This window comes from Plectropomus leopardus, chromosome 16 (assembly GCF_026936395.1).
Source record: "Plectropomus leopardus strain MGB_pleo_1.0 chromosome 16, ASM2693639v1, whole genome shotgun sequence".
In the NCBI taxonomy this organism is placed as follows: Eukaryota; Metazoa; Chordata; class Actinopteri; order Perciformes; family Serranidae; genus Plectropomus; species Plectropomus leopardus.
Window position 1 is genome coordinate 21,143,396 of NC_142191.1, and position 16,214 is coordinate 21,159,609.

The 16,214-nt window shown below is 40.8% G+C and overlaps 1 protein-coding gene across 2 annotated transcripts in view; it reads left to right on the plus strand.

Annotated features, from left to right (window-relative positions):
• jag2b (jagged canonical Notch ligand 2b) overlaps nt 1–16,214 on the plus strand; it is a 56,821-nt gene that overhangs the window by 12,152 nt on the left and 28,455 nt on the right. For both annotated transcript variants that reach the window (XM_088089277.1, XM_088089276.1), the window contains exon 3: nt 12,511–12,565. In XM_088089277.1, coding sequence (XP_087945403.1) covers nt 12,511–12,565 — 55 coding nt within the window. The remainder of the gene's footprint in view (nt 1–12,510; nt 12,566–16,214) is intronic.

The following is a 16,214-nucleotide window of genomic DNA, read 5'->3' on the forward strand; positions in this document are numbered from 1 at the left end:
TATGACAAAAAAAGTCTCCTGCTGCTCTCTTTTTTTAAATGGGGGAGGGGATGAGCAAATGCAAATAAAAATGTAAAAATTAGGGGGATATGTTCCTTTTGTCTCCCCATGAAATTCTACATCTATGCCATCAACCTGTAGGGTATCAGAGGAGAAGCCAGGTGTAGTTACTTCTGCTTTCATTTTCACTTCAACTGCAGAGCCGGCAATGTGGAACAAGGGTAATCTCAAATTAGCAACATATTCTTGGCTGTTTGATAACGTAGTCAAGCTGTAGGCTTATGTTATCTGTTACTGTTTACTTGCACAGGTTTGTATGTTTGATGAGCAGAGTCGAAGGTGAGCAGGTTTAAGCTCCAGATGGCAGTGGAGGGGTGGGGCTAATTTGCATATTCATAATGCTATGCATACTAAATGAGGCAAAGGTATAGACTTACATCTAAGCCATTTTAAGGAATGAGGAGGTTTTTTTTTCTTATAAATGCTTATAAATATATAATTTTGATAAAGGGGAGTGAGGAGTTTCTAGGGGTTGTTGGCATCCATCATGTCACCTCCCTCTGTTTACACTTTACCAAAAAAAGGTATTAAAGCATATGGATGAGACGCTTCCCGTTGCCAGCATGTATATAACTACTCATAATTCTTGTTCAGGTTGGTGCCGCCCTGCAAACCACAGTTTAAGCAAATCACTGCACTGTGAAAAGCCGATTGTGAATGCTCAGACCAACATTCAAATTGGTTATGGGCTGTCATGGAAATATGTCTAAAAGAAATGCATTGCACATTTGAACAGGATTACGAGGGCTTTGAGTAAAGATGAGGAGAGGTGGACAGATGTGCACATAGTTTGCCTAAGACGCAGGTTTCTGGCATCTCATCATATTTCCATTACAAAATGTACAGAATGTTCTTTTTATTGACCTTGGCTTTTGCAGTCCACAAAGTGACGACCAGGTAAACTAAGGGGAACATGTTCCCACGTACAAACATGATCTGAAGCTGCAGATGTCATGTTGATAATTAGAGTATTTTGCACATATCTTGAATCTTGAAGCTGAAGACTGCATGAGTCCTGCTGTTGTGATGGTGCTGGTATTCCTATGGGCTCTATGGTTTAAGATGCTCTTGTTGGTTTGAACTCGCGTGACACGTGACACGTGACGAGGCTCCACTGTATGTTTATTTCTGCTTCCAGTAACTGGTGCCGAAATCATGCTGATATGTTTTTTTTAATCAGACAGCTACTGTAAATACAAAAATACCTTCAGTGTATGTACCCTACAAGGTGTTTTGTCCCTGTACTGTAACTGCACCTTCAACATCCTCAACACACACAATGACCATTATGCATATTCAGTTTTGTTTTGCACAGCATTTTCAGAGATTGTAGATTAAGTTCTCCAGCTTTATTTTCATCTTTGATTCTTACCACCAGTCAGGAGGCAACGTTGCACTTTGAGTGAAGACCCTTAAGTTTTTTCTCATCACTTAAGATATGAGAAAAAAAGTGATTCAAGTGATTAAAAAAAGTTACCTTTTAAAAGTGGCCCATGCCTCATCGGTGTCGCAGCACAGCTGAGCCCTTGTAAAGGCTGGCAACACAGTTGGTGTTAGAGCTGCAGTCAATTTACAGAAAAGTTGTCTATTATTGAATCAATAGGCAACTAATTTGATAATTGATCAAGCAGTCTCATTTTTTAGAAAAAAAGTCAAAATTCTCAGATTCCAGGCTCATCAATGTGAATTTATTTATTTTTTACTCCTCTTTGGAATTAAAATGAATAAACTGATTTGTATAGTTCACCATTTCCTGGCATTTTACGGACCAAACCAATCGAATAATAACGAAAACAGTCGACAGGTTAATCGACAATGTCAGTAGTTGTTAGTTGCAGTCCTGGTTGGTGTAAGGCAAAACTACAGATGTAGGTTAAGAAGTAGCTCATTAACATCAATAAATCGTCACCACATGAGTTGTGACAGTGAAATTAACTCCAGTCTTATATTGACTAGGCTGAGAAGACTGGAAGCCTCCACAACATAAGTTGACAGGAAATCTAATGATGTCATTACAGGACAGCAGAGAGGTGGGAGGGTCGGCTGTGAATATAGCTATGAAAATATAACGCACAACACCCACAATCATGTCCACTGTTCTCAAAGTACTTCCTCACATCCCACTGAATCTTTATGTTCTTGGTGTCTCTGAAAAATGACCTAAAATAAAATCCATTACAGGATTACATGGCGCAGGCTGCTCAGGTGCTTCTGTCAACACATGCAGTACAACTACTAGATGCACAACAGATGTGTAGTTGTAAGTCGTGTGTATTTTTCCTCTGCATTGATTTGTGTGTTTGAATACACTGTTGCCTTGGCCCGCTGTGTCCCCTGCCTCTTGTTAAATGAATGGTGTGCAGGTGCTAGAGGCTCCTTGTGGGGGTAATTAAAGCATGTCATTACATGGGCAGTTAAATTGTCACTGTACTGTTGAACCTGTTTGAAATGATAATGGGGCTCGGCTGGAGGCGGCGCTGTATTGCTCTCTAGTCAGGCGCCCTGTTGCTTTGGATCAGGAGTTAGACTATTAATGTTTCTGAGTATGTTACTGCAGTCGCTCTTTCTGAAGGCACAACGCCTGAAGAAGTAAATTATCCAAGAGTCCACAAGACCTGAACTTTTACATAAAAGTTTGACACTTTTAAGTTGATAGTTGCATTTCTTGGCACACATAATGATGAGGATTTGACAAGATTATATTGTGATTGTCAGTCTTGTCAGACGAGTATTTTCAGATAATAATACATACCTCCTTGTTGTGATGCAAGAGCAACCTGTCCTTGATTTTAAGGCATGAAAACTGCCTTACATACATACAACATTTCCATTTTGAAGCATGCAATGAATTCATCTCAACTTGGTTCATTGTTTAAAATCCAAAACCTGAATTAACCCTGTTTGGGGCTTTTTCTACCAAGTTTTTAATAGTAAATTCCTTCATGTCTACCTGCACATATCTGTTGTTTTCATGTGAAATCATTTAGCTTTTCTATGCAAATGTGCATGTGTCTGTGTTTGTTGTACGTGTTGCATACTCTTGGATCATGCTGGTTAATTAGCACCAGGAGGGGAGGGGTTTGTTGTATTGGAAGTGCATGGGTAATGACCCTGTTGGCATAGTAGCAGTGTGCTCAATGGGCCGTGTGTGTTCGTGTGTGTGTGTGTGTGCAGCCGGTGTACAGCAGCCAGCCAAATGCCTTGCCTTCAGTGCGACATCTCTTGGCACACGACTTTGGCAAGCAACTCGCAGCCCTCCACCTCTCCACCCAGCACAGATATGACTGTCATGCTGTCTGTAACCTGCTTTTCAACCACACATGGAGTTGTAGTAGAGCAATATTGTCTTGAGTTATGGTCAGTGGGGCTTGTCTTGTCTGCAGGGTTTCACTCAAACCAAAAACCAGACTAATATTGATTGTGTTTTGTCTACTTATTATCTCAGGTTGAAGATCTGGAAATGAACAATATTTGGTAGACAGGTGTTTTGATTGATGTTTGATCTTCCGGCACGTGGTAAAGATAACTGGATAAGGTCTGAGCACATACAGTAATTGCAGATTATTCCTGGTGTTTGTTTTGGGAAATTGCACTGGTAGTAGTCTCACCATGGCGCTTTAACAATCAGTCTATTAAGTGATTATTCACCCTACAGGAACGTAATTGATGTTATTCAGTCGAACAGAAATATTTTGACGTTTGGTGATTCAACAGCTGTTCAAATGTGACAATTAAATCAATTTGAAGATGTTACCTTGTGCTCTGAGACACTGCAATTGATGTTCAGCAGCATTTTCGGACTCAATGGTTGATAGAAAAAAAATCAACAGACTAACTGATAATTAAAAAAAATGCAGGCCTGTTTAACTATGGCTGCATTTACACTGCAGGTCTAAATGCCCAATTCCGATTTAGTGCCTATATCCAATCTTTTGACTGTGTATTTACGACTTCTTTCAAGTGACCCATATTTGATATCACTGTACTTAAACTTACTGCCAGTGTCTTGTATAAACTATTACTTGGAAACGCCATCATAAACTCACTTAGGCTAACCTAAGTTAGCTTTTGAAGTCTGTTTCGATGTTCTTTAATGATGATTGTGGTATCACCTTGTAGATGGTTTACAGGTACATGTGATGAATTAGGCACAAGACAATTTGTGAAACTGAACATTCTCTTTGCCATATGCCTGTTTCTCAGTGGCGGGTCTAATGAGCGGTGAAGCGGGCACAAATATCGACATGCAAACTGATTTAAGGGTGTTTCTACATCAATCTATGGCTCACTGAGGGAGTGAAAATAAGGCTTGTGCATGTGTGCCCAGCTCCACAATGACTGAGATAGCCGGTGTAAAACAGAATCAGGCATACGTGCAGCTTTCTAACTTCAGCAGTTTAACAGCCGGCGCAAATGGACCTTCGCATAACTTCATCCAGCAGCAATCAGCAGGTCAGAGGGAGTGTGGTGCTCCAGTTTGCCTTGTGCTCTTTTCCAAAGACGGGTTGGTAGATGGTTGCATGTGTTTTTTTTGTTTTTTTTTTTGAGTTAGATGGTGAAACATAAACTCAAGACCAAGGCTGCAATACTGTATAAGAGTAAACATTTTTATCTCAAATGGCACTAAAACATAATTGCCAAACTACTTTACGCGGGTGTTAGCGTCACTCATTTGTTAAGCTTAAGTGAATTTTGGGTCAGATCAGGCTCCAGCTTTCAGACTGTAAAGTGTAGGGATTTGTCATATTGTCATAATTATGAATAAGACTGAATTACCTTTTATATGTTATGGATATTAATGGTTTACCACATATGCAAGATTGTTCAGTTCTGATTTTATCTACCTGAAATCCTGGGACATTCAAAGTACAGAAACATTTAGCACGGATGTCAAATAGTGTCAGAGACCTTCCAATGTCTCTGCTTGCCAACATCATCACCACATTTGCAAGGATTTTGCCACTGGAGGTCTTTGATCTTTGCCTCTGAACAGATTGAGGAGCTAGACTGAGAGAGATTTGCATTTGGGTCCACCCTCCAGGCAGAAGTGATGGGGAAGCTGGTTCAGCTCTTCTTTTTCTTCTTTACTTCAACCTTGATTGTAATAAGCACCCCCCAACAGGCTCCCCTCCCATTGGAAACCTCTCTGTTGTACTCTCAGAGGGTGTCTAGACTTTGTGACATTCAGTCTGTTTAATGCTTTAATCACCCCTCGGTATCATTTGGGCTGAATAATAACCAATTATTTTGTTTCTAGCTAATTAGAATAAAAGATGCCAGTGAACATTTTTAGAGTTGGTTAACATGGGTTTATTGGATGGCTTTCACTCTGTTATTCCTCATACTGAGACTGCTATCATTCCTGAATGAGTGAGAGTGCCACTGTCCATATTTTACAGGGAATATCAAAAATCGGTGTTTGGTGAAGGTAGAAGGTGCATCCCATGCTGTTGCTCTTCCTGTGCAACAGAAATGGCATAGTTCGATGCCCTTGCTGGAGCAGCGTAGACTCAGCTCGAGTAAAACCAAAAGCTGGGATTGACATCACAGATTAATGAAGATTACATGCAGCGATTACTGGCCACGGGATGAATCGTGATGACCTCATGTCCCATCAGAAGGCAATAAATCAGGAGTTGTCAGTGGAACTCCTCGTGGAGGAGTCGGGGAACAGGGAGGTGGACATTCAGGTCATCTATCATTGACGTGGGAACAGAAATAGCTCAAGGTTACAGAGAGTGTTTTCATAGTGAGTAAACATCTCTGACTTTTCTAGTTATTGCATGAAAGGCAGCAACGTTTTTGTTTCCAACTTTGCACAAGAGGCAGGAATGAGTCAATCAAACCTTCATGATGCAGATCCACCCCTCCATTGATACCGAATTGTTGGCAGACTGGGATCTCCCATGGGATTACACACCAGCCCTGGATCTCACATTCTTAGTATTCTTCGAATGCAAACATGCACATCACCCCACATGCAGAGGGGCTGACCCCTCTTTTGAAAAAGAAGCGTGCAGATCCCATGCTTAGTGACCCAAACCTGCCCCGGCTTCCACTTCTCACTGCCACCTTTCTCTGTCCCCTTTCCCCTTTTTTTTATTTCAATGACCACCTTCCTCTCACTTATCCACCCCTCATCTGGCGTGGGAAACTACACCTGTGGCTTTCCCCAGACATCAGCAGCATCCCGTCTGCATTCACCAAAATGACCTTCTTTTTTTGATACTTGAATTCAGTGGGTTAATTCTTCTTTCTCTCTTTTGTACCGTTTGACGCAAAGATGGCACTTGACTGTTGCGTCAATTTGAGCAAACCCAGGTTCGCTGAGTGCATGACACATAAACATCCAATTTTTTTTTTCACCATGCCCCCCTTCTTGACTTGAAAACTAGGATTTCTCTGAGTAAATCCTCTAATCCATCAGGGGAAGGGCTGGGTTGGGTTTTGGAGATTTGACTGGCAGGGGACTCTTCATAGTCTTTCACACTGTCAAATGTAGGTGACCTGTGTTTTAGTGAGTTGAATAAAGGGGAATGAAATTTGGATATTTTCTGACTTTCACGTTAGATTTTCTAGAACCGCTGGCAGCTTTTATTTGACTTCGCCCAGTATAACTGCCCTGCGCCGGCTCAGCAGCACACATGCTGACACTAATTGTCCTCGTGCTGACTGTGTCTCTTCATGGACAATGGTTTTGATTGGGATTGGGGGTGAGTTATGATGTTGGGACAAGGGTCTTTGTTCAGTAGCCTTTCCCTCCCCCACACCTCCCCTTTATCCCCCCCCTGCCCATCCATCTATCTTGTTCCAACCATTTGGGCAGCTGTCACTTAATCCAGCTAATCACAGAGTGGGATGGTCTGTGGGAAACCAGACTAGTCCCTGGCCAACAGACACTGACCCGGGCAACTATTTACCCAGACAATTACAACATTGTCAAGCAAGCCTGGATTTTAGGTAAACCCAGAAGGTGGAGGTCACAATATGTCCACCTGTTTTTCTTTTAGGGATGCTTGATACTGAATTTTTGTGTTATGCTTATGAATACCGACTCATTTTGTTGATAACGATATCGATATATCGATTTTTTTTTCCCCCACCTAATTTTAGTGATCATCAAGTCTATTCTGTAGTGGATTTAACATCATATTATGCATGCTCTTATCATGATGGCCGACCAGCAGATGGAGACATGAGATCTAATGCTTTTCAGTGAATGTAATATTCATACATTGTGCAAAAAAAGAAAAATACTTAAAGTTAGGGTTGATGTTTTGTACCTGTTCACTTCACAGTTTGTGTATCCGCAAAAATCCGCATGTAAAAGGCAATACCTACCGATACCGATGACATGCCGATATTATTGTGCATCACTACTTTCTTTGATCTTTGATTCTTCCTTCTGACGACGAGCCACTTGAAAAGTCTCACAATTACAGCCAGGCATCATCCCAAGGTCTCCTGCCACTAATGCATTCATTGCCACTCACAGTTCCTCTTGTACGCATTGGCATATGCACACACCCACCCACATGCTCAGACTGGGGCAGCTAGCCCACCCTTTTGTGGTGGGGGGAGGGGGAATGGGTGGAAAGGTCAGAAGCCGAGCTACATGTCGTGGGATGATCCACGTTCATGTCAAATAATCCATCTTTGAGGCCGCATCTGTTGTGCGTCTGCAATCGGACCGTTTGACAGAGCTTCCGGAAACTGCAGCACGAGCGTCTCCAAAACCCCCAGACTCCCATACCTATAACTACAGCTTTCCGTCTCACCCACTTCCTCTCACCCCTGCCTAGTTTTGGCCTCTCATGTCCTACCAGTAGCTACAGTTTTATACAGCTGTACCCCCCTCCCGTGTCCAAACTCTGACCCAAGCCCTTTAGCTCACCCCTATCCTGTCATCTTCTATCCCCTTCTCTTGTCACTCGTGGTCCTCCACAATAACACTCCCCTCCCCTTCCTCCCGCCACCACCCACAGCCAGACAAGCCTACTTAATCCCATAGCCCAGCAGCAACCAGCCTACCAGCTTGTTGGTCCCCCAGATCAACAACACAGACTGACACACACACATTTTCCAATCCGCCTCCCTGTGATTTCTCTTTCCCGCCTCATTGAAGCATTCAATTCCCTCAAAGACTTGCCTTATGCTTTTTTTTTTGTACCACCCCCGGAGGCAGTCGTCCTATCAATGACATTACAGTAGAGGTCACAGCAGTCACGCTGTGGCTACTACGACTGGTGGTGACGTAATGACTGTTATTTAGGTCAGCTGGTTGCCTAGCAGTGTGCCCTGCAGCACACCAGCTAGATTACTCTTGTGGTGCTGGTTAGCCTGGTTAGTTTTCAACTGAGTGTGTTCATGTTTACGCAAACTAGTGTCAGCTCAGGTTTTTGCTACATCATTGTAAAGAATTTGGAAGTTTGCATAAGAGCCATCTCCCCAAAATCCATATAGTGTCAATTAAAATGTGTACCTAAATGGAGAAGATGTAAGGGTTTCAAATACATAAATAAAAATGTAATTATTCAAATAATGGTTATATTGCAAAATAACTAAGAGTTGTTTCACTTTGAGGCACGATGATGTATGTATGCATTTAGGAGTGGAAAAATTTGGGCTGCTTCTAGTTGTTATCCCCCTTATCAATTAATCTGATTTTTAAAATTGTTTTAAAAATCAACTAGTCCACAATAAATCAGAAAGAAGTAAATGATAGCCTCCAAATTTACCAGAGCTCAAGTTGCCGTCTTCAGCCAACAGTCAAAAACCAAATGTCTAATCTAATTAAAGATGATATAAAAAAAAAGATAAGAATCACATTTCAGTGGCTGGAATTTTTTTTGCTTCATAAATACCCCAAATTATTAATAGACAGTAGCTGCAACCATTATTTGATTTGTTGTCAACAATTACATTTGATACTCTATCAATTTAAATCAAAATTCTGTGATTACAGTTTCTTTATTTTCTGTTTCTGTTTCTTTTTTTTTCTTTTTTCTTTTTTTTTTTATCTTTGGGTTAGGGACAAAATTGAGCATTTGAGAATGTCATCTTGGCTTTGAGAAACAAGGACACCGAAACATTTTTCACCATTTTATGACAATTTATAGACCAAATATCTCATAGATTAACTGAGAAAATATCCAAGAATTGACAATAAAACTGCTATTAAGTTGGAGCTCAAATAGATTATCAACCTAGTTGTTGATTTAAAGGTCCATTGTGTAGGATTTAGTGGCATCTAGTGAAATGGTTGGAGATTGCAACCAACTGAAACTTCTTCTGTGTGGCAAGTGGGTAGGAGGACGACACAAATATGCAAAAAAACATGAAAGGCCCTGTCTAGAGCCAGTGTTTGGTGTGCCCATTCTGGGTTACTGTAGAAACATGGCAGTGCACCTTGGTAGACTCAGTGGAAGAGGACCCACTCTGTATGTAGATATAAATGGCTCATTGTAAAGTAACAAAACACAATAAGTCTTAGTTTCAGTTGATTATTTACTAACAAAATAATAAATTTGAATATTACATACCATTTTATACCACCAGTATATCCCCTTAAATCCTTCATAGTGGACCTTTGCATTTGTGTTCATCCTCTAACTGATTAATAAACTAATCATTTCAGCACTGTGTAAAACACCAATGCACCACTACTGTTACACCGGTCAACTGTTATACTGATAATCCCCTTAGCTCACTGTCTGACATCCAAGGACAAAGCCAGGCAGAGTTCATCTCACACAGCTAATATTGGCAAAGTGACCTTCTTAATGGACATCGTACCTGCTGAGGCTTGTTTTTTTTTCCTGAAAACACAGTTGAAGTCTGCCTGCCTTTTTTAAAAGTTTTTGTTTTGATTCATTTACTGATTGTGATAGAGAAATAATTAAAGGGGACCTGCCATGCTTTTCCTTATTTTCTGTCATGTAGCCAATGTAATATACAATGTCATATGTTTATATTAAATATGGACAAAGTTTCAAATAATGAGGTAAATGTATCTAAAAGTATTCCCTGTGAGTAAAAACTTAAGGCTTGAGACTTTTCTTAGCTCTGTTTCCAATGTTTTTTCCTACTTTCAAGACAAGACTACATCAACTTGTGACAGTGTCTTTAGATAGTCGTCTGCTTCAAGCATGCAACTGCAACTGTTATATCATGTAGCCTACACTGCTACATGTAGCTACATGCTAACATCAGGGAAACATGTATTTTTTGACTGTTAATGTTAATTTTCATCCTGGAACATGTCTGGTTGTGCTGAGAGACTTTTATTAGTGATTTTTTAAATCATTCTGTGGCTGAAAGTGTACTGTAAGCTGTTAATGTTACATGCAGCTACATGCTAAGGTCAGGGAAACTTGTAATCTTGGTTGCTATTGTTGTTTATATCTCTCTGATTTCGGCTGATATTCATATATATTCATATTCCTGCTTTTTCACTGCAGAAGATGCCACTATTCTTCATTATAGACATTCCCCAGCTGCAATAACGGTGCACAGACGGTCAGATACAGAACACCCAGAAACACTGAACACTTCTTATGGAGGGGGGACTTTAAGAGACAGGCTCTAAAATGGGCTGTATGAGAAAAATAAGGTGTTTTTGGCCTATAAGGAAAACACCAGAAACCTAAAATACAAATATGAACCTGAAAATGAGCATAATAGGTCCCTTGTAGATTAGAGGACAAACAGAAAAAATGTCCAAGTGGGTCTCAGTGGTGGGTTTTCAGGAGACATGAGATCTAGTGGGTAAAATGTAAACCATCATGTTTGGGTCTCAATAAAAATACTACTTAATGCATCAGATTTACCCAGTTGTTAGCATTTAGTGGCTAGCAGCTAGTTATGATTAATAGATGAGTGTCAGAAGAATGGTTCAATAGTTCATCTTGGGGAAATAAGCTTATTTGCTTTTGATACCACGACAAGTTGTGGTTTTGTCAACATTCAGTTGCCAGGGAACCAGCAGAGACTCACTGCTCCCAGTCAAGAACAAGTCCTGCACACAAACTCCCATGAAGCAACAACTTTTTGTGTTTTTACTGCTGTTTTTCTGCAGATTAATCAAATGTTGAATAACATGTCAATGAGCAGCGGTGGACTCGGGCTGTCTGAGGAGCCAGGGCAGGACACAAATTATAAAGGGCACTAACTTCATGTGGTGAGGTAACAGTGCAAAAAAGTTTTCTAGCATGTATGGCAGCCTTTATGGTTCTGCATTCACTTTTTTTCAGCAACAGAAGGGCTTTCCAAAAGGCCTCTTTTGCTTCACACTACAGAGCAAAGCTGGCGGTTTTCCATTCCTTCCAGTCTTAATGCTAAGCTAAGCTATCTGCCTCCTGGCTCTGGCTTCATATTTGATGTGAACACATGAGGGGCATTGATCTTCTTATCTTACTCTTTGTTACTGTTTGTTTTTGCACGTTGTGTAAAATGTCTGCATCTTAGATATCAGGTTATTACAATATGCACCTTCACCATTACTATCTTTGTGAAGCTGTGACTTTTTCCTCAGTTGAACTCGATATAACGCATTTCACTGCATTTCTGTTGCCAGGATTTTTGTATTGAAGCTCCACTGTGGAGCCCCCAGGAGTATGTGCAGGTTCATGCATACTGAGCCAGGGGAAAGTTGGTGCAGCTCAGGCAGTTTGCTGTTCCCTTGTGTCCTCTTCACATCTCAGTCCTGAAGCTTCTTCTTGGCTTCTTCCCATAATTGTTCTTACCGTATCCCGCTGTCTTATCTTTGAATCATTGGGTTTCATTGGCAGCGTAACTCAAGCGCACCTCGCAGTAACGTGGCCAGGTTGCAACTGAGACTCTGTAGTAGCAGTGAAATCGATTTTTGCATTCTTTGTGTGAGTGTGAGAGAGAGAGTGTGTGTGTGAGCTGATGCTTGTAGAAGAGCTGCATGACTATGGCTAAAAAAATCATCCACATTTTTCTCCCTTTGTTATAAACACATTGGGATTATTGGTGATGTTAACTTCCCTGTAAATCTGGGAACAAAGTAGCAGAGAGTAGACAAGGCATCATGTAGTCATTAACAACAAATAATCATTTACAGGTGGGAAATTCTGTCAAGTAGTTTATCCCCATAAGTACTTTATGGAAATGGTGGACTGTAAATGAGCTTTGACTGTTTCCAGGTCTAATATGAAAGAAAGGGGGAGTTAAAATAGAGAATTTTTGATAGTACAGAAGGTGTTTTAATTGTTGTAGTGTGGGGAATGCTTAATAGTTGCAAATGTTACATTTCTTAATGCTTAATATCATTTTGTTTTATAAGCAACTTGAGATCTTAATGCTCTATTAGGTTTACTTTCACTGAAAAGAGGCAACTCTTATGTTTTGTGTTAGAGACATGAAGAGAAAGAGAAGCTATTTAGTCTGAATAAACCTAACGTATTTTCTTTTTTCCTTTCCCTTCAGCGCACGTACACATTGATTGTAGAAGCCTGGGATTGGGACAACACTTCACGCAACAGTAAGTCTAACCTTGACACACATCTCAGTGCTTTGGATTTCATAAACTGTTACTGATAGAGATAAAAGTGAAATGTGAGTTTTTGCGAGCATGCCATCTTATCAATTTTGTAAAGCAGCAATGGCTATATGATGGTTGTTTTTAGTTATAAACAGATAAGTAAATCAACAGAAAACTAACCAGCAACAATCTTTTCATCATTTTGTATTTTTTTTCAAGCAAGATGCAAAACAGAATCATTCATGGTTGCATCTAAATTGTCAATATTTAGGGTTTTTTTTTAAGTTTAGTGAATGAAAATCTTTGTTTTTTTAACTGTTTGCTGGATATTAATTACAATTTTAACATGACTGCTTGATCCTTGAAAATTCTGAGTGATGTTTTTCATTATTTTCTGACATTTTACAGACCAAGGAATTAATTCAGTTGAAGAAACTCTAGATTAATTAATAATCCTGCGGTTAAAAAGGAACATATCATCGCCAATACCCGAGTGAGGTTACATCCGATAAGAACCATTACTAACAACAAAACGTTGCCTGAGGAAACACCTCTGTGTTTTTTAAACTTTACTGTAAGAGATTGTGAAGTTAATAACAACTTAAGTAATATCCGCTGCCTCTGCCATATGTAGCACGGCAGTTTTGCGGTTCGGCTGGGACTTGCGATGTCTAAGCAATCAGTGGGCGGGACATTGTGTGAGGCTAAGGACAGGCTACATCAGAGCCAAAGACACACATTTTTCTATTCATTTATTATATTGCCTCAGAAAATGCTATGATGACGTTGATGACCTCATCACCGCGGTAGTATCACTTGACTACAGTATTGCGGCGATCCGATTATCGTCCCAGCCTTAATATGAAGTTGAACTCCATATCATGACTGTATGAGCCTTCCTTTTCACATCTTTAAATCCGTGTGTTTCATGTCATATTTGGAAACTCAGTTGAATTTCTGCTTCGACTCTGAAGGTTAGCAGGTTGAAATCGTGTTGTACTGTACGCTGTAGCCCCCCAAGATGCTTCATATAGAACACACGTCTTGGTTCTTCTCAGCTATGTTGGCTCTGGCAGACAGGTCTGACCAGCTGTATCCTGTTTTCCTTTGGTTATGTCCGCTGGGTGGACTCCTGTCTTACCTCCTTTTTCCCCTCTGAGCAGTAGCTCAGTCTGGGAGGAAGAGGACCCATTCAGGACTATAATGTCTGTATGTGCTGGATGTTGCTTTGATCTGTGGAGACGGTGGCATTTTTCACGAGTCTCCAGTACCGTTCTGTACAGTCAGGCGTGTACACAAATGCATTTATATTCAGGACCAAACTGTCCTCTCCAGTCCAAACTTGCTCCTTATTTATGTGAGGTCATTACATCCTGTTTTGTCCATAACATCAAACACACTTCCACTCGCCAATGCAGACAATGGAGAAGAAATAGATTTTGACATCACAGGGCTTTGATTAGACTGTGGCATGCCCTGTGTAGTCGCCGTTTTTGCGTGTGGGCCTCCAGTAATTGTGTACATTTGCAGTAATTAGTTAGGATGTTTCTGATGGGTGTAAGGCTGCAATGTTGCTCGAGAAACCATCCAGTTGATTTTCTGCCAGCTTCTTACACTTAAGTCTCAGCCAAATCGCGATTAAGTAGAAAAACAAATGTGTTTTGGATGTAAGGATACAAGAGTAGAGGAACACATTTTCAGCACTTTCAATTTGATGCATTTCACTGGCAACAAATGAAAAGGGATCATGTTGTTTGCTCTTATCTCAGAGTAAAGAAGAAATGTGATAAAACAGACCTTCTGAAGCTCAGGCAGGTTTGATTTATTCAGGATCGGATGCCATTTAAAAGCCGCACTGAACCTCCTTTTTAGGTCACAGACATCAGCTGACTTCAACCTTAATGTCATGGGTTTAAGAAACACAAATGTCTTGAACAAATGCTCCTTTCAACGTTTGTGGGAGATCACAAGGGAGACTGCTTGTAGTGGGGAAACTTATGTAGCTGATGTCCAGCAGGTGGGCCACACAGGTCACACTGGTGTTATTTTTTAATTTGTTGTCACAGTTGATATTTAATGTCATGGCACATGCATCACTTTACAAACATGTAATTTGTAAAAACCAGTGCTTGTTTTTTACAGCTTATGATAGAAGACAAATTTCATTCAAAGACGTGTACAAGAGCCACAGAACTTTCTTTTGGTAGCAAAGAAAAATGTCTGGTTTGATTGATTTCTAGTATCTATTTCATAAACCTACTCTAGAAGTGCGGGTTAACAAGGTCTTCAGTTGAATGTGAGGTAATATTCATCCATACCTCTAAAATATTTTACCTCATAGAGCTTACAGACTGAGATCACGTTAACTCATGTCATGTTCCGAAACTGCATTTTTTTCTCACACAGTGAAGACATCATGTTTAGTACCTGAATGTAGTCATCACTGTCAGGGATGCAACGATCCCAGTGTCATAGGATATGGTATTTGAAGTTAAGGTTGAGTTACTCTTTAATGATAGAGCTAGCACTTGGTCAAGTGGAAAGCTGAAATGCTTTGAGACAGACCATGAACTGGAACTGTGATAAAAGCCATATAAAAATAGTTTGTCTATTTTGTTATTTTGTAAAAATAAAATAAAAAACGCAGATATTTTTTTCTTGTATTGCATTACAGAGCTATTAGACTGTGAAGCACATACACTGGAAAGATTTTGATAACTCTGAAGTGTTTGAAGTGTGCATTGTGCAGTTGTATTATCCCGTTAAATACAAGTATCAGATTGGTATTCGGTTTTGGCAGATACTCGGATCGGGATCAGAGACAAAAAAAAAACTTAATGAGGATATCCTTAATAGAGACACGTGCACAGTAAAATGTTGAAATACATGACAGTGTGTATCTGTACAACGCTGGAACGTGGTCTCTGGCCTGAGTCAGCACCGACCTCATGTCTCGTCCTACGTAAGAGCTTCGCAGTGTGCTGGTCTGTCAGTGAGATTCCTCTCCTCCGGCGTCATGTCCTCCAGTGTGCCCCTCTTCCCTTCCCCCTTGTGTCCTCAGGAAAGGCAGCCGGCTGTTTTCCTTGTGTTTATCGAGCAGGAAGTGGAGTGGACTGGACGGCCGGGCTCAGTGTTTAGACACCGAGGTAGCAGAGCCCGGTTTGGGCCCGGAGCCCATTGTTCTCTATCTGGCAACAGCCGGGGGTTATTTCTGTTATTGTTGCTTAAATCTGTCTGACATTGTGTCAGTCCCCCAGCAGAGGAAGGTGTGTGTGTGTGTGTGTGTGTGTGTGTGTGTGTGTGTGTGTGTGTGTGTGTGTGTGTGTGTGTTGTGTGTGTGTGTGTGTGTGTGTGTGTGTGTGTTCCTGCTTGCTCACTTCAAAATATCTATGGTGCATTGCAGTCCAAAGCCATGGAGAAAAAAAGGAAATCGCAGACCCCCTATTTCCACAGAGATTGTTTGCCAGCGTTGATCCCACTGTGATAAAGATTGCTTTCTTTCTGGAAGCCGGCGCTGCAGCGAGCCCCACAGAGGCAAACAATGTTTAATGCGAGTGTTGGCATGCTGAACGCTAAATGGTAGCCACCTCCCGACATGACGGTGCACATCAGAGGCACCACTGATGTGTGCCATCACCAGAAAATAGAT